General features: G+C 32.7%; 2 protein-coding genes and 1 non-coding gene across 3 annotated transcripts; 1 reads left to right on the top strand and 2 right to left on the bottom strand.

Moving 5' to 3' along the window:
• Positions 1-5,309: 5,309 nt before the first annotated feature.
• Trnak-uuu (transfer RNA lysine (anticodon UUU)) lies at positions 5,310-5,382 on the bottom strand. The gene has a single exon. It is a non-coding gene; the product is annotated as a tRNA-Lys (tRNA).
• A 1,614-nt stretch (positions 5,383-6,996) lies between these two features.
• LOC130635879 (omega-amidase NIT2-like) lies at positions 6,997-15,981 on the bottom strand. The gene is made up of 10 exons (XM_057445396.1): positions 15,878-15,981; positions 9,503-9,621; positions 8,627-8,836; positions 8,120-8,213; positions 7,908-7,982; positions 7,760-7,838; positions 7,637-7,652; positions 7,469-7,551; positions 7,291-7,346; positions 6,997-7,214 (listed from the first exon to the last, which is right to left on the bottom strand). Exons 1-10 carry the CDS (start codon positions 15,894-15,896, stop codon positions 7,144-7,146), a joined length of 822 nt encoding a protein of 273 aa, XP_057301379.1. The 5' UTR covers positions 15,897-15,981; the 3' UTR covers positions 6,997-7,143.
• Positions 15,982-18,531: 2,550 nt separating this feature from the next.
• Positions 18,532-26,333, top strand: LOC130635878 (serine/threonine-protein kinase Chk1-like). Its single transcript, XM_057445395.1, has 14 exons — positions 18,532-18,628; positions 19,215-19,314; positions 20,682-20,805; positions 21,207-21,271; positions 21,361-21,430; positions 21,544-21,650; positions 22,294-22,375; positions 22,592-22,699; positions 23,650-23,731; positions 23,864-23,986; positions 24,171-24,345; positions 24,875-25,006; positions 25,123-25,227; positions 25,338-26,333. The coding sequence occupies exons 1-14, from the start codon at positions 18,558-18,560 to the stop codon at positions 25,404-25,406; spliced, it is 1,413 nt and encodes a 470-aa protein (XP_057301378.1). The 5' UTR covers positions 18,532-18,557; the 3' UTR covers positions 25,407-26,333.
• The last annotated feature ends 400 nt before the right edge of the window (positions 26,334-26,733 follow it).

Raw genomic sequence — 26,733 nt, 5'->3', positions numbered from 1 at the left:
ATTCACGAAGTAATGCGCAGTTGTAGACAACTTTTGATTATGAATTTGTTCTTTTTTGTGATCATTTTCAAACAATAGAGACATTGCCTTTAAGATAACGGAGATTGGCCTGTACCCATATGATATGAGGTTCAAGTTCCCACGCACCTGTAAATGTAGTGTTGTCAGCAATCTAAGGACCACCAATTGGTTTTTGTGGAAAGCAAGCAAGTTAGAGGAATGTTAGACATATCTCAGGCGATGAAGTAAGATTACTACAGTAGGAGTGGAGGAAAGCCAACCATTAGAATGAATCACCAAGAACAATAAAATCCTGCTTTACTTATTTATTTCAGAGTTTGATAGTATCCGTTTAGTGCTACAATAAGTTAAAACCTGCAAAAAATCGCAAGTTTGTTTTGACGAGGAAATAAAAACAACACGAGGTTTCGTATTTGGTAGAAAATACTATAGTGCTAGCTTTAAGAAGGCCATGAATACCTTTTAACGATTTCAAAGTGATTGTCGTTGCCTCGAGTGACTTTATGTGCGCTAATTTTGTAGCTTGTTGAATGAATATAGCTAGCTAGGTAACTAGTTTTAAGCATTTTGAACATTGTTTATTAAAAAGCTTGATTCTATGCCATGCTAAGTGTTACATAAAATAAAATATGGATATCAAGTACACGCAGGAAATTGTTGATGTTTTTAGTTGTGCTTGGATATCGACTCCTATTAAGTAAACTTTCGTGTAATTTACTATAAAGTCTAAATTTTGTTTAGTTTTGATATATTTTAACCCCCTGTAGCGTTCTAATACAATCATAGTTCCCAGGGTAACTAGAACATGATGACGAGTTAAAATTACCCCGAAAATATCAATATGTCTGATAACGTTAAATAACTGTGGTTAATAGGAGACTTTCAAACGGCCATGATGTGTTTGGTTTCTCAAGGAGTACGTGTAAATCCAAATTCCAGCTCTTTCAGGTCAACCGTTGAATTACTTTTTGTTTGTTGACATCACGAAATCAAGTAGCCATTAGGACTCTTGCCAACTTCTAAGCATTGGATGAAGTCAAAACGAAATGGTGGCTTGTTAGAAACGCCACACTATATTAGTATGAAGTATCGGAAAAAGTAGCTACACTTGGAAAAAGAGAAGGATTTAGCTTGAAATACACAGTTACACAAAATTACGCAGATATTAAAGTAGAATTTGTTAAATGTAAACACTATACAAATCGACTAATTTTTAAGGCACATCAACAAGAAACGAAGCAACAACACAAAGTCTATCAGCTGTAGCAGTTATCTTCAAAAGGCGATGCACCTGAGTATATCTGGGGATGCAAAGAAATTTTATTAGGCTGTTATGTTAGATAATAATTTAATACAGAAATACGATAGTGTAGAGGTAGTTGCTTTATCAGGCGGAATTCGTAAACATTTAATGTTAGCCAATCGATCTTATTTTATTGATTTTCATATATTGAATAATAAAGAACAATACCAAAGAAATATGTTATTCACATTGGCTTTATGTAGCCATTAGCCATTGTTATAAACTTCCATTCAAGCAACTAGTTTCTTTGGGGTTTTTTAATGCTGACAACAAAAATCAGGACGGGTAATGTTATCTACATTAAGTCCCTGTTCTAATAGAGAAGGCCAAAGAAGTCTTACCAATTGTGAAAGAATGTTGTTTCTCGCCGTCAAAAGGTCTCATTTATAACTCTAAAACCGTTTTACTCGCGTCCCACGGCCAATCGTTTTACTATGAAAAGTGATAGAACCCAGTAATATCATAAGTTTATCGCCAGAGTCATGTTTGTCAAATCTGTGACGCAACTTATAAAGCGCCCGTTATAAAGACAACGAAATGTAGTTTATAAAACTGTTTACGCTTTCTCACCGCGCGTTAAAAGTGTGGATTGGTACCACAGTAAAAAAAGTAATTTTAAAGTCATTTCATCACTTAGTAATCAGCACTTGCTAAGTTTTTTTATTTCAAAATTTGTAAAATAATTAATATTATCCTCATACTTTATTATTATTTTTAGAATTCTCGTCTGTTTCACAACCGCAGTTGATGTAGCATTTAATTTGACGTCGGATGAATCTAAAAAGGACACATTACCGTACCACAGCAGCCATGCAACCCAATCATAAAACATCATGGCCGTCGAATTACTGAAACATTTGGGGAGACGTATGATGCGAATTTTACGGCAGCCTACTATTATTCCATCAGAGGACATATTATGGAAAAGAACCCCGTAATTGACGGCATTACCAACGTTCAACAGAACTTATTGTACCATGCTGATACTACATTTCCAATGATATCGTCAAAAGCAGTAAATTTGATATTATTGTTATGTATTGAGAGGTATTGTATTTTTGATCCTTGTAATATTGTATTTTCAAGATACATACCTTGTTTCTTCTAATTTTTCAATATGGGTATTACGTGATTTTTTTATTGACATGTCACAGCAAGGTTGTGTTAAGATGTTTTCTAATTTAAATAAAGAAATTATGCGCATTTTTAAATATGAATAGCTTTTTGGTTTTTGTTTAATTTTACATGAATCTAGTTTAGTTTCTAACATGCTTTTACTTTGGTAGTTTGTTATTTCATGTATACGTAATTTCATTTATTTCATGTTTACTTAGCCTGGGACGAGTAAATGAGTGTCATTTTTGCAAAGAAAATATGTTAATCAATGCATATCCCTTAACGGAAAAATGTCATAATTTATGCAGCATAATTAAATCTGAAGTTCTTTGAATGTGAATATTTTAAGAACGAAAAAAGATTTTTAAAAAAATTAAAAAGACTTGTTAACCAACTTTTTATGCTCTATAATATAAACCCAACATCATTTTATACCTCAGATTTCCTTAAGATATTTTCTTACTGGTCATATAGGCTTATTTTCCAAAAACTCGAATAACCTTATAGATCTTATCGCATATTTTAGTTTTTGTGACGTATCGCTATTTTATTCATTGTTGTCAATAGGTATCATTAGTTGTCACTTATTATCTCTTGTTGTATGACTTGTTGTCACTTGTTGTCTCCCGTTGTATCTCTTGTTGTCACTCCTTGTCTCTCATTGTTTTGCTTGTTGTCATTTGTTGTCTCACATTGTTTTGCTTGTTGTCTCTCGTTGAATAGCTTGTTTTGCTTGTTGTCACTTGTTGTCACTTGTTGTATGGCTTGTTGTCACTTGTTGTCTCTTGTTCTCACTCGTTGTATGGCTTGTTGTTACTCGTTGTCATTTGTTCTCACTTGGTGTCAGTCGATTTCACTTAGTGTCATTCGTTGTCACTTGGTGTCACTCGTTGTCATTCGTTGTCACTTGGTGTCACTTGGTGTCACTTGGTGTCACTTGGTGTCAATCGTTATATGGCTTGTTGTCGTTGTTTTTTTTTATCAACGATCGCTCACATGCAGAGAAGTGTTAAGTGTAAAAAAAAGTGTCAAATTACAAAAATGCAAAAGAGAAGTGTAATAATGCGGAAGAGAAATGTTTAAAGTATAGAAGAGAAGTAAGCCATAAGGGCCATTGTAAAAAGTTTTTTTTTCTTTTTCTTGATGTATTTACTGCAAATCTCCTCGATAACTTATTTTCAGCATTAAGAAAAAAACAATTCTGCGTGGCTACCGGGCTCAGCGACATTTAATACGGGTTTCTCGTGTTCCCTGCCTCGTTTTAAAGTCACCTTAGAACCGAGGCTTGGAATGGTAGAATATTGTCAAAATGGCTACGGAAAGTAAATTAAGCATTAGCGCCATTAATTTTGCTTCACATATGTCACCCTAAGTGAAGCAAAGAAATATTTAAAGTTTGATATGCCCCACTTAAGGGGGATTTTCACGAAGCGAATTGAACGGCGAATTCGACGGCGAATTGTATCTGAGCATGCGCAGTTTTGTTTGTTTTGATTTTGCATCAAAATATTCGCTTCGCTGAAAAGTAGAAACAGTTCCTACTTTTTAGCGGCTAAAGGTTTCGCTACTAGTTTTTGACCAATCAGAACTTGGTTAACTAATGTAAACAATGAATTTGGCGCCTTATTTATTTTGTCGTGAAAATTAAAAAGCGAATTCGCCATCGAATTCGCCGCTCAATTCGCTTCGTGAGAATCCCCCTTTATGAAGACAACACCAGCAGCGAAAATTTCAAATTGCTGCCCCAGTTATGAAGTCATAACATAGGCAGCAAGTAAACCAACGTCTACCACACACAAACAGTTTTTTCCCGACCACAAATCTTTAAAATAAAGTGAACAAAACACTTCTAAACAATGTGCTTAAGACAAAAGCCACTACGTTCAAATTACATTCCCCCCGTATATGGATTAACTTCACTTTTCATTATTAGCATTAATAGCTTCACTTGTTGAAAACAAAACTGTATTGAACCATGATGTCGCATACATTTAACTTAACCAGCTTTTGACGGAAATGCGCCTAGACAAATTAACCTTACAAAGTCTTTCGAAAAATTTTAGTCCTTATCTTTTGTGTGTCATTTATGACATAAGTAATATAGCATGTAACAAATGTAACTGTGACAAGTCTTTACACATTGTGTAAAGCGAATAGAGTAGAAGTGTGCACAAAGTAATGTTTTGTGGCTAGATTTGTGGCTATAAAAATAGCCGTTTTTGTTGAGCAATGACGACGTTTAAGCTTCGACCTTGACGCTTTAAGGCATAATCAACATCCATAGCGGTAACGGTCTTGCGTTTAGCGTGCTCTGTGTATTTACATCAAATCTGGTTCATCCTTTAATTAACAGTCATGAAAAACTTCACGTGGTTTTTACAACAATAATGGTAGCAATGCTGCAGCCTAAGTGGAGCAGCAAAAATGCGTTTTTACGATGCTCCTGTTATGAATTCATAAGTGAAGCATATGTTGAAATTTTCACTGGTCATGTTATGAAGTCATAAGTAAACATGCGTTGAAGTTTTTTCTGCTCTTTTTAGGTATCATTAAGTGAGGCACAGAAACATTTTTATTTCATTACTCGTGTTATGTTCTAGGTGAGGCATCCAAAGAAAAATTAAAATATTTCTCTGCTTCACTTAGGGTGACATATGTGAAGCAAAATTAATGTGAAATTTATAAAAAGGGTGAATGTTTACGAATCAATACTTGATTCGTTGTGCTTGAAAGTTAATTTTAGAAGAAATACACGACTCTGTCTAAATTAGCGTTGGCTTGAAAAAAATATAGGAGAAAGTATAGAAGAAAAACAAAAAGTGAAAGTCGTAAAATACGATTGTCTTTAGAAAAAAAAGAAAAGCTTATGCGCCCGATGAGGGACTCGAACCCGCGACCCTCAGATTAAAAGTCTGATGCTCTACCGACTGAGCTAACCGGGCACGTCTAGATATGCCTAATTAATTTTATTGATAAGAAACCTTTTGTTTACGCGACCATCACTATTTCTTGTTTTCTATTAATATTTGAATTTGTTTATTTAGTGTCTAGTTACATTCTTTTGCGGTGGACGTAATATATGCCTTTTTCATAAAAATATATATATGTATATATGTTTTATTTTTTAGAATATAAGGTTGGGATTTTAGGCTAGAAACAATATTGTTTAGAGCGATAGAAAAGTTCAAATAAGGTAAAGCTAGCCTTTTTTGACAAAAAAGACGTGTAAGCGTAAAACATGTTTAGTCCTTTTTAAATAATCTATCACATCGAAAAATTTAGAGTAAATGTTAATCCAAAGTAGTTTTTAACCCACTAAAAGTTAAGATTTGCGTATCATCAATGCACTGGGGACAAACGCGTTCGGACGACATCAGTTCAAAACACTTTCTATTTTCCGAATAATCTTCTGCCACGGTACAATAGGTTTAAACATCAATTGATTAAGCAAAGAATTTTTGATTTCACCCAATCGCTAGGCAGCCTTTTCTTACATATTTGCCTAAATTTAAATATCCTGTATAAAAATTTTCTTTGTTTGGACATTCCTTTTTGAGAACTTTCTTTGTTGACTAAAAAAATGACTTCTTTTCTTTCTTTTCCTTTTAGATAAATAACGAAAACAAGTTACGCTGATGTAACACCGTTCAAATGAACGCAGCTTTAAAATAAGTATTTTTCAACCAATATTTTTGCCACCTCAAGCTTGTACAAGTTTGATTGCGTACAAAAATAAAACATCTTTCACATACTGAAGATGCAGACACTTGGAAAAAACATTGAATGTTAGTATTAAATAGTTTTTGTTGTGTCAGATATTTGTCTTGCATTAAATTTCAGTGATATTTTAAAATTGGGGAATTAATTTTTGTATAAAAAATAAAACAAGGTTTATGAATTAGAATCATCGTCACGCAACAGTCTGTGAAACAAATTCCCAAAAAAACCAAGCATTTAGCCATCCGCGAAATTAAAATTCCGCGAAAATTATCAAATTTCCCACAGCCAATCTGTTCCCTCACGTTACTACCAAACTCACGAATTAAAATACAGTTTGTAACGCAATACTTGCAAATTATTTTGCTGATAATGGGACCTATCATCCCATTATCAGCAAAATAATTACAGAAAAACCAAAAAATGAACTTGCATTACTCTTCGTTAACTAAGAATTGGTAAAAATGTTTTTCAGAGGACAGCATTGAAGTTAGCAAAAATGACCAAATTTTGGCACCAAACTAGAAGCACGAAAAACTTGGGTAAATTGGTCAAAATAGCGGTGTTGTAGTTCTTAAAAAAATTAATCTTTCAATTCTTTAAAAATATCCCACGTAGAGCAGTCGCTGAGGCCGGTGAAAAGAAAATTAGAGCAAAACTAGAGAATTCTTTTTTTCCAAACGTTTTGCTATGTTAATTTATTTTCACGAATTGACCCTACATATTTGCTAATAGGAATAAAATTCGCTAAATTCACGAAAATTAATCTTCGCAAAAATTAATTAACTGATTGTACTAGGTCAAAAGAAAGTTGCTTATAACAACACGGACACACAAAATAAAATCAATATAAAAGATTTATTGTAAATTAAGATACATAGATTGTAGATGCGTAAATATGTTTAAGAATTAAAGGCATTCCAGTCACCTTTCCTTTTAAGAATTCTATTCTTTAGTTTTATCATCGAGCGTCAATTCGAGCAGCACTAATATACATCTGATCTTTGTTGTGACTGAATGGGAATGGCAGTACGTACTGTGTCAACCACTGCTAGATCTGAAAAATCGATACTTAATGTAATCTTCACAGTAATAATATCGCAGAATTAATTAGCCCCGTATTCATTACTAACCTAAGTCTGAGTATATAATCTCCTCATCAGAACCAGCTTTTGCAATTATTTCTGCCCTAAACAGATTTGTTGATAACACGTTATAAGATTAAAAACAAACAAATTGATTCTCGCAATGAGGTTACCATATTTATAGCATTTGTTTTTTCAAAACGCAACCACATTATGAGCTACTTACCAGGGATTACAAACAGTGCTGTGGCCCCACGCTATGTACGAAGCATTCTCATCTCGTGCGGGAGAACATCCAGCTATATATGCCTAGAAGCCATTATAAGTTGTTATAATATCAAATCTATAGCAATCTTATAATCATAAATTGGATGTCTATGAATGTATTGGGTACCTGATTATCACACGCTCTAAAAAAATAAAAAAACTCTATGACTATTCGCAGTTACGTGAGATAATATCTTAGGAAAAGTAACTGATGCCAGTTAAATTATTTTAATATTGTATAATTAGTTACCTTGCTCTAACAAGCAATTCCCAATGCTTTGGTCCAGTTGTTATACTAAATGCACCAGGATAAATAAGCAGGTGACAACCTAATGCATTAAAAGAATTGTTTATCTGATGTCTACTGCTAAATTTTCACTACACAAATGCAAATGTACCTTCTTTTTCATATACTTTTGAAAACCCAGGAAACCGAATGTCATAACATATACCTAAACCAATTCTCCATAGTCCTGAAAAAGGCAAAAAAATAACAAACTAAAAATATTAAATATATATAAGCATAAAAAACTATTTAACAGCGCAAAGGCTTGTTGTCCACGATCAATCGGGGAACATGCAACGATATCAAACACGTTGATATATTTACCAATATTGAAAGTGGTAGTTTTATTTCCTGGACTAAGAACATCTGATTCAGTAAACTTAATTCCACCTGGCACGTCGACATCAAAAAGGTGAACCTAAAAATTTGGTAAAGTTGTTAAATATTTGCACTATGAATGGGCTCAGTAGACAATCCTGAAAGGGTGATTATTCGAAGCTTCTAGGCAGGGAGAAGCAATGGGGTTTAAGTAATATCTTCTTTTATCTGCAAAATTTCTAGTGTCTCACCACTAAATCAAGTTAAATATAATTTACCATATTAGGTATTACGAAAATCTTACATTATTAGGTATTACATTAATCTAATATTTTATTGGGAAAAAATTAAAGTACTTGACAACTACAATCTGCTCGTATATTTTGCAAAAACTGATAATAAAAAAAAATTTGAAACAACAAAATAGAATAGTAATACAACTATGGATAAAATTGAAATATAGAACAGGTTAATTGTTTTTTAACATCTGTATTAAATCAGCTGTATATATACCTTTCGATGCTTTGCTATTTCATTGCCCTCAGGATCGTATACCAAACATGTATTGTACAACTTTCCATTGTCTTCTTCTGGAATTGAGCCACCAATCAAGTATATAGACAAATCTTTTGCGAGACTAGACAGAAAGTTACTTGAATCTCCTGGTATCTTTTCAGCATATTCCGAGAAATATTGTACACCATATGGAGAGTTAAAACATTCCTATAAAGAATTTAACTTTGTGAAAACCATTACTATATATATATATCTATATATTTAAAAAAAAACACATTTTTTGTTCTATATATTTCGACTTCGAGACTTCATCAGTAATAAAATTTATTACTGATAAAGGCTTGGATTAAAATACTTGAATTAAGCATATTCCCAACAGCAAAAAAAGGATTTGTCAAGAGCAACTAAGGATATTTGGATTTATTTCTACAATTTTATACTTAGGCACACTTTTGTACATTTTTAACTCATTTACATAAAAAGTATTGCAAAAAAATGTTTGTCTTGGTTACAGCAGGTACACTTTTAAAATAAAAATAAAAGTTTCTTCCATGTAGTATTCATTTCTTAAAAAAGGTAGACCATGGATTCTGTTGAACCCACGAGGAAGATAATATGCTGTTAGGTGGTTTATCATTACTTTAAAATTTATAGTTTTAATGTTCCATGCACAATTAAAAGCAGCCTACTGGCCAATAAATGTGTTAAAAACAATCAAATGATAAATCAATTAATTTACTTAATCCCTTTTTATAACGTTTTCATCAGGATAACTAAAATGTGAGGTTTCAGTACTGCAGCCACCTCTTATGAAAGTCAGTACATAGAATCTGTATACAACCATAAAAAAGAAATAAAAACACATGTACTTACTGGTAGACAAACAACATTCGCTTTGTTTCTCACAGCTTCTTTCACCAATTCTTTGGCTCTTTGGAGATTTTGTGGCTTATTTGCACCTACCTTTAGTTGTAATAAAGCCAAACGAATACCTAAAAAGAAAAATATAGAAATTTTAAATTACAAAGAGGATATATAACTACCTTAATTGTTCTTAATTTTCATGTAACTAACCTTAAAAAATCTCCTTGTTTGAAAAAAAAAATTAAAACTAATAATAGTACATGATTGTTATGAATCATTATTAATAGCCTAATACACAGTATGATTTGTGATATACGATGTGAACTATAAGACAAAATGGTGTCATGTAAACACCTAACATCTGATAAAAAAGAACCAAACAAAACAGGTTTTAACATGGTAAATTTCTGCATGAATTTAGCCAAACCTTAACCACTTTTAGTAGTTTAGTGGTTATCACTCTCTCACTTTGTGGGAGAGACCGGCGTTAATTCCACTTGCCGGCGATTCAATATGGGAGAGTGAATGTTACCATAGCCCCGGGGCAACACTTTCCATTCACACACAGCTGCAATTTCTATCTGTGACCGATTAGCCTTGCAATAAAACTTTAAACATTTCAGAGAATGGGTCTGACGAGAACACAAGCTCACATGAAACATTCACGGTTTTTTGAGTTGTTTTTTTTCCTTTTGGTACCTTTTGTGTTCTTGTAGAAAACTTGCTTTAAGTGCATGGAATGCCTTCTCCAAAATCTCAATGGTAAACTTTCCATCAAACTCTTCTACCAATTCTTCTTTTATAATGTTTTCTGGCTCTTTCTAATACCCTGGTAAGCCCATAGTTCAAAATTTTATAAAATTCACGAAGCTTGAACTTTTCCTAATTGTTTAATTTTTGTTCCTTTTCTTCAGAAGCCATGTTGTTGTTGTCGAATGAAAACATCAATAAAAAAGTTCATGTTTTGTTGCAAATGTTTCCTACAGACATGGGTCGCGTGGAAATAATGCTGCAAAAGAACATTTTACATAAGAAGGTAAAAAATGTTGCAAAAATCATGCTCCATTATCAAATCAGTTTGATAATGCTGCACAAATTTTGCAACACTTAATCAAATTGCAACGCAACATTTTTTTGCTGCGTGTGGAAATGTTGCTCGTGGCCCCTGAGCTTAATTCTACATATGTTCTCACATAGCTGAGCAATCAAGGAAAAATAAAATGTCATGATTTTAATTTCAAAGGACTTCTTATTTGAGGCGCTAGTTGTGCATCATCATCATTCTCATCATCATTCTCGGCTTAACGTCCGTTTTCCATGCTAGCATGGGTTGGACGGGGTATATTTATGACCCTCTTCCAATCTGATCTAGACTGTGTTAGATCTAAACTCAACTTCCTCTCTATCAAGTCTGTCCTTATAACCTTCTGCCAAGTCTTTCTCGGTCTGCCTCTGGGCTTTGCCCCAGGAACTATCACGTCTCTACACTTTCTTACCCAATTATTCTCCTCCATTCTTTCCAAGTGCCCCAGCCAATTCAATCTTCTTATCTGGATAGCATCTTTAATTCTACGGAGAATGAGCCTGCTTCTTAACTCATCTAAACTCTTTCTGTCTCTCAGACTGGCGTTACACATCCACCTAACCATTCTCATATCATTTCTTTCTAAACGGTCAAGATCTTCCTGCTTCACTGCCCATGTCTCACTACCGTACAACATAACACTTTTTACACAGGCCTCATACAACCTACCTTTTACCTCAATTGACAGGGCTCTGCTAGTCAACAAAGGAAGTAACCCCCTGAACTTTTTCCAAGCAGAACCTATCCTGCAAGTAGCACTTCTTCCAACACCCCCTTCACTGCCCAACATATCACCTAAGTAACAGAACTTCTCAACTATCTCTAACGAGCCACTGTTGTACATCATTAAAGCTGGAAATACTTTATTCTCTATAATCTCACCTTTGCAACGCTTGCATACAAACTGAATGTCAGCTCTTAACCTTCCACTAATACTACTGCACTTCTTATGTACCCAATGCTTGCAAGTCTGACAAAAAATTGAGTTACTACCAACCCCTTTCCTGCAAACTCCACAAGGCCACTTTCCAACTACAAGGTCACACTTGGCTGTAATGCTACTAATCATGACTTTAGACTTTGCTGTGTTTACCTTTAGCCCTTTCTCTTCTAGTCCTTTCTTCCACTTCTCAAACTTTTCAACTAATTCTTCCATCGACTCTGCTATGAGAACCAAATCATCTGCATACAATAACTCCCATGGACAACCTGTTCTGAACTCCATCGACAGCGCTTCTAAGACTAGAATAAACAACAAGGGACTAAGTACAGAACCCTGATGTACACCAACATTTACACTAAATTCATCACTAGGTGAATCGTTAATCCTGGCACGACTTCTAGCATTGCTGTACATAGACTGTACCATCGTAACTAGCCACTCATCCACACCTAATTTTCTCATAGCCCACCAAATAACTTTACGTGGCACTCTATCAAAAGCTTTCTCTAAATCTGCAAAGGCAAAATAGAGATTCTTTCTCTTTTCTAAATACTTTTCCTGAAGCTGTCTGAGTAAAAATATTGCATCTGTAGTGCCACGCCCTGGAACAAAACCAAATTGCATCTTATCTATATCAATTCTTTCTCAAGTAACTTATCAATCACTCTTTCAATAACTTTCATTACTTGATCAACCAACTTCAAACCTCTATAGTTACCCCTTTCTAATGCATTACCCTTGCCTTGAAACAATTCACTATTACACTCGACTGCCACTCACTCGGAATAGCACCATCCTTTATAATCTGGTTAGCAAGACTTGTAATAAGCTCAACTCCAATATATCCAGATGCTTTTACCATCTCTGCAACAATACCTGATAGTCCTGCAGCCTTGCCAATCTTCAATTTCCTAATAGTCTCCACTACCCATTCTGTCTTGATCTGCATAGCTGGCCCTTCTACAACATCATCATCAGACAAATTATCCTCGTCCCAATCAAACTCAGTGTTAAGCAACCTCTGATAATGATTCTTCCAAGCTACCCTTTTCTCCTCCTCTGTGCTAGCCAAAACACCTTCATCATTACGTATACACTTCTCACCTACATCTTGATTAGTCTTCTTCATTTGCTTTGCTATCTTGAATACCTCATTGCGCTGGTCTTCCCTTCTTAACACATCTGCAAATCTGTTTCTCTCTGCTTCTGATTTTGCCTTATACACTGCTGTACGAGCGCGACGATTAGCTTCTAAGTAAATATTTTTACTACCACCTGACTTCCACTCTTTCCAAAGTTTCCTCTTTTCCTTTATACACTGGTCAACCTCATTATTCCACCACCAGGTCTGTCTATGTCTAGCTGGTCCTTTCGTCCACCCACAGGTATCATCAGAAGCTTCTAGAAGACAATTCTTCAAAGTAGTCCAAGTACTTTCAACATTGTCACTATCACATTGACCATTGTGGGCTAACTGCTGAACTTTTGCACTAAATTGTCTTGCTACAATCTCTTCCTTCAGCTTTCAGACTTTTCGACGAGGCCTGTACTTTCCCTTGGCTTCTTTAACACTCTTCAAGATAATATCACAAACCAGCAACCTATGCTGGGAAACACACTCTTCCCCCGATATAACTTTCACGTCCTTCACCACTTTCTTGTCTGACTTTTTAAGCAGGAAGTAATCTATCTGTGTCTTACAACCACCTGACTCATATGTTATCAGCCTACTCTGTCTCTTACTGAATGATGTGTTGCAAACCACCATGTCCGTTGCCATTCCAAACTCAAGCAATCTCTCCCCTTCCTTATTTCTGCTCCCAAATCCATAGCCTCCATGCACAGCTCTATAACCTTCAGATGACTTCCCAACATGACCATTAAAGTCGCCGCCCACCATGACAAGTTCAGTGTCTCCAAACTTTGATGTGACTGCTATTAACTCATCATAAAACTTATCTTTATCTTCCTCACTGAGTCCACACTGTGGAGCATAAACTGACAGAGAAGTGACAATCCTATTACCTATCAAAAACTTATAACACGACTATTAACACGCATAACATCTATTACTTTTTCTACCCACTTCTCTGCAACGAATATGCCAACTCCTCCATATCCATCACTATTACCGATCCAAAAAAGCTTATACCTTGCCCTCCTACCTTCCACAAATCTCACTAAAGCTCCTCTCCACCTGACTTCCTGAACACAACACATATCAACAGATCTACGTTCTAACATTTCAACTACTTCACCTGCTCTACCTCTCAGAGTACCAACATTTACACTAGCCATCCTCAACCTAGTGTTATCTACCTTGTGATGTGATAGCTTGGTAATGGTCTGATGATGCTCACACCTGACATCTGTCCTACCGTGTGCGACACTTTCACTCCTTAGAGTTCCAGCCCTGTTTACGCAGTTTGTCTGATGATGTCTGATCTGTGCATGATTTTTATTTTAAAGGACTTTTATTTGAGACGCAAGTTGTGCATGATTTTTATTTTAAAGGACTTTTATTTGAGACGCAGGTTATGAAAGTTACTGATTATTGAACATATCACACATTTGTGTATGTTTTTATTTCAAAAGGATATAGGAAGGCAAATATAAGTAACAAAATATCAGGGTGTGACTATAAGCCCATAGGATAAAGCGCAGTTACAACCTTTGTAATTTGGGACGGCATTTGAAATAAAATAAATCATGCACACACCTGCTTTTTTTTTCGTTTTATTGCTTAGACGGCTAGTATATCATGTTAATTTATTTTTTTAAAAAAACAACAAATCAATCGTGCAGAGATCGATGTGGAAAGTATGTTGAATTTTTGTAACTTTGTTGCGATATTATATTAATTGTTTTTGGCTATGAAAGTCATTAATAATAGTGAGTGAAAGTCATTAATTTGTGAGGGTTACTGAAATACTACATAACAGGGTCACGTGCCAATAAAAAGGACTAGAGCTAGCCTGAAATTTTTAAGGAACAAGTAGATCGAAGCAGCCATCAAGGCGGCAAGAAAAACAAATATTTACAAAATGATATCTGGGGTGACATGAACTTTTAACAAAAAGTGAATATGTCATTGGGAATGTCTTATGATATTCTTTTAGGTATAAGTCTAACTTGTAAAAGTACCTTGGGATCCCTTAAATATATCCTTTCATCTACAATATACAAAACCACACATGTTTGCAAGACCCAACAAATATTTTCAGCCACACTTATCATTATATTTGGGGGTTATAAACAAAAAGAAAATTTGCCAATACTGTCCTAGATTGGAGACAGTAAAATCAACATTATCAAATTTTGAAAGAGAAAACAAGGAACATTTAAGAAAAATGAGTGGCATATTTGGATTTATCAGCAGAAATTATATAACATAGGAGATTTAGAATACCAAAAGATTATTAGAGCAGGATTTATTATAATTTCAACCTTTTAAATTTTATAAGAGTTTGGCCATTACTTCTAATTGCAGTTGAATTTTTTTTACTGCAGTTAATTTGTGCTGATTTCTTCATAAAGTATCAAAAGATTGGCTACTAATAGAAGCAGTTGTACTTAGTGTATAAATTTGAAAATTTGCATGATTCCATAAATTTTGATGCTGAATTTAAATATGTTGGTAATTTTTGTTGAAAATGGTCAGAAAATTCCAAGCATGTTAACCCTGATCCGAGAATTATACATTTAGCATTTAAAAAATAAAATGTTTATATATGAAGGGTCAGATAAATCGGATTCAACGATATTATAGCTAGGCAACATGATTGAATATCTTCTTTTTCTTTACTGAGCTATAGCCAATTGGGCATCACATACATCTTGTATAACATTTTAGCCTTTTGATTTGACAAAAAAAGTATCAATTCAATGTTAATTCAATGGATTTGGCAAACCAGTCTTAAGACCAGCCACCCATTTGTGACTGTTGGAATATTCGCTAGGTCATTCTTAAGATAAGATTCGTTTCAAGATTGGGCAGAACATATACAACAAATCATAAACCATAACAGGTACTGTCCTGTGTTCAATTAAACAGTCATGCAATGCATTTTTTTGCAAAAAAATATACGCAGTAAAATACATGCAAAAATATTTAACATGTATGTATGTAGCTAGCTAGCTAGATAGAGGATGTTGAGGCAACATGTCCTACTAGCTATAACAGAGAAAATATATAGCATAGTGTTAGGTAAAAAGACAATTTCATTAAGTAATTAAAATTTAATTTGGCATGTAAAAAAAAGCTTACTGTTACCAAAACACCGGTTTATTTGTCGGAATTGGAAGAAGGGGGCTTAAAGAAATACTTACTATGAATTCCAAAAAAACGAGTACCTACATTTGCCAACGGACGCCATTATTTACATCGAATATTTTTCGAATGTTTCAAAATTCGTGGAAATGTGATGAAACTTCAGCCTCTTCATTGGTTAAAAATATTCCCGCGTTTCCAATTTGCCGAATCATCATTTTTGCATAAACAAACGCCATGTGATGTGGTGCGAGGAGACTTTTTGAGTGATCTGGTCTGAAGGAAAATATATGGGCATTTGATTTGTTCTTTCACTCGATAGAATAGAATATGGGACACATCTGTAGCACATATAAGTATAGAAATTATGTGTAAACCTTCAACTAGCTATCTGTATGTAAAATTTCCTAAGAGATAAGCAACATTGATAAAACAGAAAGATTTATTGCTACGCTACGCGCAGAGGCATAGGTTCCTAGCTAACTACACAAATGATCGCTGATGTTTGCATATTAGTTGTGAATTCACAAACAAGCTAGTCTTCTACCTCTTGCACTTTAATTAGGTCACCATAAAAAATGTGTCATATGTCTATGTGATCCTATTCAACTTGGCTGTATGTTTTTCAAAGATTTTCTGATTAGCAAAAGTAAGGTTGATAATATGACAATTTAGCATCAATTAGCCATTCCCTTTTACTGTTTTTTGACTAGACTGGTGCAAACATAACAGATTTTCAATGGTGGTCTTGGTTCTTGTACCCTGGGCTATGTTGGTTATTCTGGCCTAATACATTGGAAACACAGTCCTGATATTTACTTGCATGTGCATTTAAGTGATTATGTAATGGCCAATGGAGGTAAAAATGTCAACAAGCCAAGCAGACAACTTACCTTTATTTTTGCACACGCAGGAAAAACACAGCACTATGATTGAGTGTATTAGTTTCACCCATTTCAAATACTCTCAGTCAGTTACTTTTCTTAATAAATTCTACCACTCACCCTGGAGTCGATAGCTCAGTTGGTAGAGTGTTTAATTCATGTTTAAGAGCTTGTAGGTTTAAATTCATCTCCACATAAGGCTAGTCTAATTGAGCAGCTTAAAAATGGTTTTGTATCTTGATTTCTGCATTGGAAATGATATTTTTGTATGTTATAGAGGATAGAAGGTTGTTTATATGTCACGTTTTGTGGAATTTTTTTAAAAATCTTCTTCGTTTCCAAGATATTTAGCTTCCAAGATTTCCATCTGACCTTATGACATCATCATTGATGATGTAATAAGATAGTAAGCATAAATCAATATTCAAAATATCTTGCAAACTTACATAATACCAAATTTTAAGCAGTGTGGACTTTGCTCTTGATGATATTTTGGCATTTAGATCATATTAGGTTTTATTATTTCAAAAAGTAAGATGCTTTTTTCACCTAATTTCTTCGATCATTGTAGTCTGCTCTTTATATTTATACTGTCCATTGTGTTAGACGCAATGTCAAAACAAGTACGTCACACTGCAACTCATCTGTAATGTCAGCATGTTTCAAAACTTTTTTATGATATCATAAGATCCCAGATTTTAAATACTTAAAATTTTAAATATCTTTAGAATGAAAAAGAATTTTAAAGACTTAATAAACAATTTTTTATTGTAAATTGTATCCACATCAATGTAATTAAAAATTAACAAAATACGACATTGTTTTTTTTTTTTACATAGATAAACTTTTGGCTTACACTTATGTTCACACCAAATTACAATTCTTTTTATTCTCCACAACATATAAAAATATCATTTTTAATGCAGGAATCTCTTTAAATGGAAGTGAGGCTAACCACATCAAATATAAATCACTACAGTAACTACAGGACTTTTAAGCATGTTATTATTACTATCTCTAGCAAATTGCGCTTTTGACGTATATTTTCTCTTTTCTTTTTTTTCACCCAGACTAACTAGACGAGTTAGTTTACCAAACTTCTTTAAAAGGACATCAAAGTTGGGTTATTATTTTATTTTCTGGTAGTAAAACAATTACAGGGAGAAGTACCACAGAATACCATGGTACCGCAGAATACCTTGGTACCGCAGAATACGAGTCTTTGTAGTACCTAGGGATTTTTTTAAAGTAAAAAAAGTAAAAAAGTTAAAAAAATGCTGAAACATAATGAAAAAATATTGAAGGGTGCCAGGAAAGATTTATACGATGTAAAACTACAATAAAAACATAAAAAAATATTACCGTAATGCTTCGAATAAACGCCCGGGGCTTTAATTAAATTTTTTGACATCTTGGAGGGGCTTCTATTCGAGGGGGGGGGGGCGTTTATTTAAAAAATGACTGAAAAGGAGGGGCGTCTATTCGAGGGGGGCGTTTAATAGAAGGGAGCATTTATTCAAAGCATTACGGTAAGTTCCATATCAGGACCAAATTACATAGCCTATGCAAATTTCTGTGATATTCTGTGGTACTTCTACCTGTAAAAATATATCTCATCATTCAATGTTGCTTTGGTTATTTCCTGGTTTTATTTTTTTGTGTTTTTTTAAATTATTGTTTATTTTTATTGTAATTAACTAATTCTAGACATGTAATTCAAATTATTATTATTATTATTATTATTATTATTATTATTATTATTATTATTATTATTATTATTATTATTATTATTATTATTACTACTACTATTATTACTATTACTATTACTATTAATTATTATAATTAACTATACAGAGTGTCTAGAAAATACAACCAAAAAAGTTATGTCTGTTTATGAACCTTTTGTTGAAGGATGGGATTTTGTGGAGACACTTGGTGAAGGTGCCTATGGAGAGTAAGTAAGACAGATTTATTGAATATTGAGATAAATTCACACTGAAAATACAGTTCCCTGTGGCTCCGCTGCATGACCTTTGCATTGCAATTAAGTCATTAATTTTTTTTAGAACAACATACTACATTAGTGATTTTTAAATAGCTAATGGTTTTGTTCTAATAATGTGTTTTACTCAGAGAATATGGCCAGGTACACTTTTAAGTGTATTCTGAACTTGGTATATAAAGCAATTTAAAATGGTCCATGGCTTTGTCAATTTTAGTAAATTGTGCCAAATGTGTCTAGTTTTTTTATTATAAACAAAGATCCTAGAATGAATATTTGAGTGTCCAATGGTGAATTCAAATATTAGCTATATATAGATGCCAAAGTTTGACTAGCACCTATTTCACACCTAATGCCTTTATAGCCCACCAAATAACGTAATCTTTACTAAAATCTTTTTCCAAATCTACAAAGGCAAAATAAATATGTACTGCAATTTGTCAACCTCTGCCTTCCAATAGATACTCCATCTAGTCTAATGACAGGAAATGTAATTTCATTATTTACTTTGAGGTCGCAATTTTTCATTTTATTTTAGGGTCAGGCTGGCAATCAATAGGAAAACGCAAGAAGCAGTTGCTGTAAAGATTGTAAATGCAGACAAACTTGTTGGGAATAAAGATAATTTAAAAAAAGAAGTATACTTATCATTTTTTACTGAAATTATTATGTGTGCAGACTTTCTCATTCTAACATGTGTGATCACAATCACAACACACTCACAAACCTGCATGCAAGCCTGAAACAGACTTGGGTGTGCTGTTTTAAGATTGTAATGCAGAAATTTATTTTTTGTAGGACGACTAGTTAAGAGTTAAGAATCCAGAGTTCCCACCCCTCCTAAAAATCCTAAAAAATTCTAAAATATCCTAAAATTTCCTGATTTTTTTGCAAATACTCCTAAAAATATAACTTAGAAAAAAATTTAATTATTTTTTATTTTCCAAGTTACCCTTGTCACTAATTTAAAATTCTCCTCAAATCTTTTAAATTTTTGTATGTCTTTTCCCCGCTTTATTGAAAAAATTTCCTAAAAAAACAGCTCAAATTCTTCTAAATTCTCCTAATTATCCTAAAAAAAGTTACTTGCAAAATGAGTGGGAACCCTGGAATCACACATCCAGAAACTAGCAATTTTGTGTGTGCAATTTACCACACAACCTTTTCTTCGTTGACAAGACAGCAGCTGTATACAAACACTGCAAATAAGATATAACAAATTGTGTTCTTAAAGAAAAAAATTGGAAACATGGACATTTAAGTCAACATCCAATCATTAAAAAAATTATAATTTAGTGCAAATGAAAGTTCCATTTAAATAGTGTAGCATTTAGGCAAAGTTTGAATTCAAGTTCACAACAATAATGCTGTGTATATCTTGGGACTATTTTACCTTTTGGTTACGAATAATTTAATGGTTTACGCATATATGGATAGGATGGATCTACCCTTCACCATCTAAAATAAATTAAGGATTGCCAGCCCAAAAAAATCAAAAATACACAAGATTAATTAGTTTACTTAAAATTTTATTTTTGTAGTGTAAACAAAAATGACATTCAAACGTACAGATACATGATTTCCGTTATATATGTCTCATTTTCTTTGTTAGGAAGCCTTGTTACACCTTCGTTTGACTAAAAAACCATGTCCTTAAGGATCATTGACTGTTATTTTCAGGTTTCTTTGCTGAACAACAAAATGTTCTCAAACATTTGTACTTATAAACCCCCAAAGTTAGCTCTTAGTTTTTTATGTTTTTTTCCTATAATTACTAACATGTTTTAGATTGTGATTACTACTTATTGTGAATGTAAGGTAATTCTATCTGTTTATATAGATCAAATGTTGTAAGGACTTTTTAATAGAGAACAAATTTTCAAAAATCAGCACAAATGTTAAATTCATATTCACAATGTTTTCATGTCTTTAAGTCTTTCCTTGTTTCTTTTATTTTTTTTCATAAGATGCACCTCTGTTTATCTACCTTGTGTTTTATGTTCAGGTGTGCATCCACAGAATGTTAGAACATAACCACATAGTCAAATTTTACGGTCAGAGAACAGAAGCTGATCGTATCTATTTATTCCTAGAATATGCTCCAGGCGGTGAGCTCTTTGACAAAATAGGTATATATTATCACTTTTTTTGTTTGTTTTTGTTGGTTTGTTGTTCACAGATATTGTACATATCTACTAAGAAGTGAGTTATTCATGTTGGTTGAGAATATAATATCCTTTAGCCATATCTTTCTTATATCTTGTAACGAAAAGACACTTTTGTCAATTAAATGTAGCTTTTTATGTTAATGCTAAAAATAAATAGAATCCTCATGTCTACAAAGTTTGTACCAACAAGTGCAATTTGATGAATTATTTTTTTCTTTGTATATTCTTTCTTACTGTTGATTAAATTCTTAACTCCTAACAAATATTTAGTGATCATATTGATGATTATGTGCAAAAATGAAGTTAGAAAATGTCTCAGAGTTCAGCATGTTTGTATTTTATTTCCTCCATATTTTTTCTAGAACCTGATGTAGGTATGCCTGTTTCACAAGCTAATAAATATTTTAAACAGCTCATCAGTGGGTTGGTAAGTCACCATTTTTTAATATTTACATCATGAGCCACTTATGTGTAACAGAGGTGTTATCGTTTTTATTATGTTTTGATATCGTTTAGGAGTATATTCATTCAAAAGGTGTTACACATCGTGATATTAAACCAGAAAATCTGTTAGTTGATATAGAAGGTTTGTAAGACAAGTGTAATTTGTGCTTTAATACTAATAATATTAAGGTGATACATAATATCAATCAGTTTTGTATACTAAGTAAACTGTTTAATATATTTTTCTTGTTTTAGAGAATCTAAAGATTACAGATTTCGGGTTATCAACTGTGTTCAAATATAAAAATAAAGAGCGTTTGTTAAAAAGATGTTGTGGTACACCACCCTACGTTGCACCAGAGGTATTCTTATGTTATATCAGTTTTCAGTACATCAGCCAAAAAAACAAATGAATTTCCCAAATTTCTTTTTAGGTCCCAATGTTTTTATTTCTTTATTTTTTACTCTTGTTTTATATAATAAATATTTATTCTTGCACTATATAAGAATGTAATAAGAATGTATATTATGGTGATAAAAACGGACAGCATTCATATGAATGCTCGGTAAAATATCAGTTGTAATTACATATAATCGATATTAGCTATTAGTTAGAAATAGGGAAAGTAAAAGATATACTATTTTAATTAAAATATTATTTAAATAATAATTACTAATATTGGTTACTGGTTGTTACTAAAATGTCTGTTTTGGCTAGTGTAACTAGAAAACCCCTCTCAGTCATGGTAATGCTCTTATGGTTGTGGAAATGTCATTTTCGAAAGAAACACTCCATGCCCATACCAATTTTTTATATCTAAAACATAAAATTAGGTGCTTTCTCTTCTTTCTTTTGAAATTTTATCGCCTTAGACAGAATATAAATTATGTAATATCAGCTAACTGGGTTTTGTATATTTTATATAACCCAAAACAAACATAAAAATCTTACTTATTAACTGTAGGAATTGTTTTTCGGATATGAAGAATATTTAAATGTTGTAGGTATTGAAACAAAGTGAATATAAAGCTGAACCAGCGGACATTTGGTCTTGTGGGATTGTTCTTACTGCTATGTTAGCTGGAGGTGTGTATACCTTATGTATTCATGCTACTTCAGAAAATTTCGATTCGATCAATTGTGCATAACTTATTTAAGATTTACCTTAATATTATTGTGATTTTTTTCACCTATTTATAAATGATACCTTTTAGAGTTGCCATGGGATGAACTTTCTAAAAACTGTAAAGAATATGTCTTAATTAAGATTTCTTTCACCTATTTATAAATCATACCTTTTAGAGTTGCCATGGGATGAACCTTCTAGAAACTGTAAAGAATATGTGAACTGGATAGAGTCAAAAAAGGTGCATACGACACCCTGGATTAAAATTGATACATTATCATTAGGTAAGTTGTGTTAATCTAAACAAGTCTGCATAATGTAAAACAGGATATTAATTTTCGTCAGTCACTATAAAGTTATCAATTAATATTTTGCACGAATTAAATCAATTGAATGTCATAAAAAAATTGATTTCTGTAAGAGACACAAAATACTGAGTTGATGTATCTAAAAAATAATTTAAATCATTTTTCCAAAGTTTGCGAATGGCAAGTTTACCAATTTTTGTTTTTGTTAGAATTAATTTCATTTGTGGTGTCTTGGATTAAACAAGAAAATTGTCGTGTAAACAACAACTTTCTGTGTTAATAATCGCTAAAAATTCTATTCGAATATTTTTTTACTTTTTATACAAACAAATCTTATATAAAAGTTTCAAAATTGTGTATGTGGAATTAGATGATCTAAGAAAAAAGGTGAAAAGTTTTTTTCGAAGGATATTTACAAGATAATGATAAGCTTGTCAATAATTTTTGGTGAAACTATAGTTGTGAAAGCTGCAAAAATTAATTTTTTCTTGGTGGTGTCTTTGCTTCTGATCTTAATCTTTTACCTTTCTTTTGTTTTGAGAGGGGAGGAGGAAGGAATAGTAATTCTGCAAAAATGCTATGAAATCTACTCTAAGTGTTTATACTAACTGATTATCATGTCTAAACATGAAGTATATGTGTAGCAATTTTAGCTCCTGCTAGCGTTGATAGCCTGAATATGTTTTAAACTTATTGTTGTGCCCCTGCTTCACAGGAGCGTATGTTTCAGTGCTTGAGTTTTGGCGATACTTAAACATATTTTTTTGATTTTGAAATTTAGGTAAATATAAGAAGAGCTTAAAGTGCAAACGTCTTATATACTAAATGGTTGGCATGCACTTATCGATTTGGGAGTCATCCATAAGTCTGTAAATCAAAGTTATTGGTGTTAATAAGTTTCCTCAAAAAATTATTTTATTTCATAGGTTTTCTTAAAAAGATTTTGGTTGCCACACCTAATCAGAGGTATACGATATCTCAAATCAAAAAAGATAAATGGTTTAATAGGTACGCCAGGGATTTTTGGGAAATAATAAAAAAGAATAAAAATCAATTGTTGTCTTTAGTATATGTTTAATGATAAATATTGGTCTTAGGATAAACGCTGCGATTCTTTTTAAGATAGTGTACGTTTTTTAGGTCATATTCTGGATCAAAGAGTAAAACTCCTCGGACAGGTTTTTCAAATTCTGAATCACCAGCAATGAAAAGACACTGCTCAAACACTGAGGCTGTAAGCCCCTTAGACGTAAAACATTGTAGGTAGGTTGTTTTTGTATGTAAAATAGAGGAATGCCTGGAATATATAAAAGAACTATTGGCTACCGTATTCTATACAGGTAATTTTTAATTTTGTGTTTAAACAAGTAGTATTCATCTTTCTGTATTTCATGGATTCAGAGCAACTTACAATACAGAATTAAACAATTCGTATTTATTTTCATAGTAACCGCATTTCGCTGTCGCAACCGGACCCCTCTATTTCTTCTCGTGATACGTACGAGAATGATGATCACGTGAATGATGAGAATGATTTAAGAGCGCCGCTATGGTATTCACAACCGACACATATAGAAGATATGTTGCTGAGTCAAATATCTGCAACACCTGGTTCGTCACAGGTAAAGTACTGTACAAGTCTTTTATATCCATTACTTTGTTCATTCTTTTACTTGTATGCGTTATAAAAATTTAATTTTTGTTTGGTTTGCTTACATTCCCTACATGAAAAGCTTATATAAAAGAAACCAGTAACCAGGAATTGTAAATCCATGCGAAGCATACTTTTCACAAGGAGTTTTATTCAAATGATACTGTCATAGATGTAAAAGAACTCTTAGTAAATATCTGACGTCTTCTATATTACCTTTTTTTCAAACTGTTGCATTTTTGCACTCTTTATAATTTACGTAGCGTACTAAATGTTTTTTCTAAATTTTTATGTTTTCTTTAAGTAATTCACCGTTTACACTTCTTATTATGTAATACCCCTTCTTTACTCGGTGTAGAGTTTGTTATTTACGTTTTACGCGCCATATTTTTCAAGTTTTGGATCGTTTTGGTTTGTGTACGTTTAAGTTAACCTAACACTCGTCTTTTCGAACTAAAAAGGTCGTCACTTTGATCGGTTAACAAAAACTTATGTTTTAGAATCCATTCACTCATCTTGTAAAACGAATGACCAGATTTAATGTTGGTATGGGCTTAGATGAAGCTGCTAAGAAAATATCGAAAACACTAGAAGATTTATCGTATTCCTATAAAATAACGTCACAGAATCAAGTAATTATCTTTTTGTTACTCAAATCATAATCGGCATGTAGTGTGTTTTTATCTACACCGACATCTGATTTGAATTTTCAACAGTTTAACGTTTTTTTTATTGTTGCTAAATTTAGATAAGAGTCACCACAATAGATCGAAGAAAAACTACTTTGGTATATCTTATCAACTTTATTGAAATTCATCAAAAACCGTTATTGGCGGATTTTAGATTAGCTAAGGTGTGTAACTTCTTTATGCAAGTGTGCCTAACTTTTCAAATTTATCGAAGTGTCCTTTGGTACGTTTAATTATGTGGTTTTTATTTATTTTGATATTCTTTATTTATCAGGGTGATGGGCTCGAGTTTAAAAGAGAATTTCAAAAAATCAAAAGAGAGATGAAGGAATATTTAGTATAGCTGATTCATTTTCGCTCAGTTGTACTAAATGAGAAATGCATTGGATGAAATTTCACAATTACGAGGTGAACACGACAATATTACGTTTTCATGGTGATCGATCAACGTTAATCAGACTGCGTGTTTCTTCAAAAAACCTTAATTGTTCGCTGTTAACACATTTCTCATGCTGTCAAAAGTATAAATCACTTCTCTTATTTGGTGGAGATTAGGTCAGCTAATTAATATAATTAGATTATTTCCTACTAAATATTGCGCACAGGATTTCGGTCCGTTTTTGCGATAATAAAGCAAAAGAGCTAGTCCTGAGTGATAATCTGTAAGAGTTGTGCCGGTTTCTCTGAACGGCGCTGATATTTAGTTAAAACGCTGTGTTTCCCAACTGGGTGACGTAATTACACTGTATGCCTTCTATGTGTACTTTATTTGATTGTCCGACAAAACCGTGTAGAAAATGTAAAAGTTGATTTAGTCCTGGAAAATCTGAAAACAGCTATTTTAGAAAAATGTTCTGCTAAAAAATATACGCTTTTAATAATAATCTCTTTTTTAATAATAAGTCTCATAAAAAATCAATACTTTATCATGCTCCTGTTAAATCTGACATAAATCATTATATTAGAATTTTTTTAAGTACTGGCCTTAAATTTGCACCTTATTGTTAAACCATTGCTGTTATAGCCCTAAGCAGCTGCTAATTTATCCCAGACATAACTTCTTTTTTTTTTGATTCTAGACTTGTAGGGAAAAGGAGAAAAGGTGTTGACTTTATGTTCATATACTTCTTGTTTGCATTTAAGAAATGCTGAACATTTTATTATACCTTCTTATAACTTTGCCTTTTATTTATCGTTGGTTTTTGTTAAAAAATGTTTTGTTAAGTAATTTGTAAATAATATACTAAAAAAATATATTTTTATGACTATATTTTTTTATATGATTCTCTCCATCAAAATATTTTCATTTTGCCGAACACATGAGAATTACGAACCGTAAACGGAATTGCTATGTTTTTTCAAATTCCCAAAGAATCTTCCTCACTTCTCATCTTTATGCAACAGTATAAAAAAGCCACCTTGTGTATATTAATAGTTTATGCTTTGTAGGCTCTTAAATTTCAACCCTTAAAACTCTTAAATATACATAAACATTCGTTTATGTATATTTAATCTTTCTTTTGAAAGCCAAAAGGTCAAGAAATAGCAAACATATGTGACTCGAGTAACAGTGCAATACTTACTGAAGTAAACTTTTTTTTTTGATTTCAAGGATATTTGAACTTCAGAAATGAACTTAAACATCTGATAAAACCTTTCAACACTTTTCA

This window comes from Hydractinia symbiolongicarpus, chromosome 3 (assembly GCF_029227915.1).
Source record: "Hydractinia symbiolongicarpus strain clone_291-10 chromosome 3, HSymV2.1, whole genome shotgun sequence".
Classification (NCBI taxonomy): domain Eukaryota; kingdom Metazoa; phylum Cnidaria; class Hydrozoa; order Anthoathecata; family Hydractiniidae; genus Hydractinia; species Hydractinia symbiolongicarpus.
This window is presented reverse-complemented; position numbering and strand designations above follow the sequence as displayed.

Excerpts from the sequence above, each read along its gene's own strand:
- LOC130635879 (XM_057445396.1), bottom strand. Across the intron at positions 7,839-7,907 it reads AAAAGTATATGAAAAAGAAG|GTTGTCACCTGCTTATTTAT; the intron begins GTACATTTGCAT and ends TTAATGCATTAG. Across the intron at positions 7,215-7,290 it reads GATTATATACTCAGACTTAG|ATCTAGCAGTGGTTGACACA; the intron begins GTTAGTAATGAA and ends TCGATTTTTCAG.
- LOC130635878 (XM_057445395.1), top strand. The coding sequence starts at position 18,558 with ATGTCTGTTTATGAACCTTTTGTTGAAGGATGGGATTTTGTGGAGACA. Across the intron at positions 19,315-20,681 it reads AAGATAATTTAAAAAAAGAA|GTGTGCATCCACAGAATGTT; the intron begins GTATACTTATCA and ends TTTTATGTTCAG. Across the intron at positions 21,431-21,543 it reads TCTGTTAGTTGATATAGAAG|AGAATCTAAAGATTACAGAT; the intron begins GTTTGTAAGACA and ends TTCTTGTTTTAG.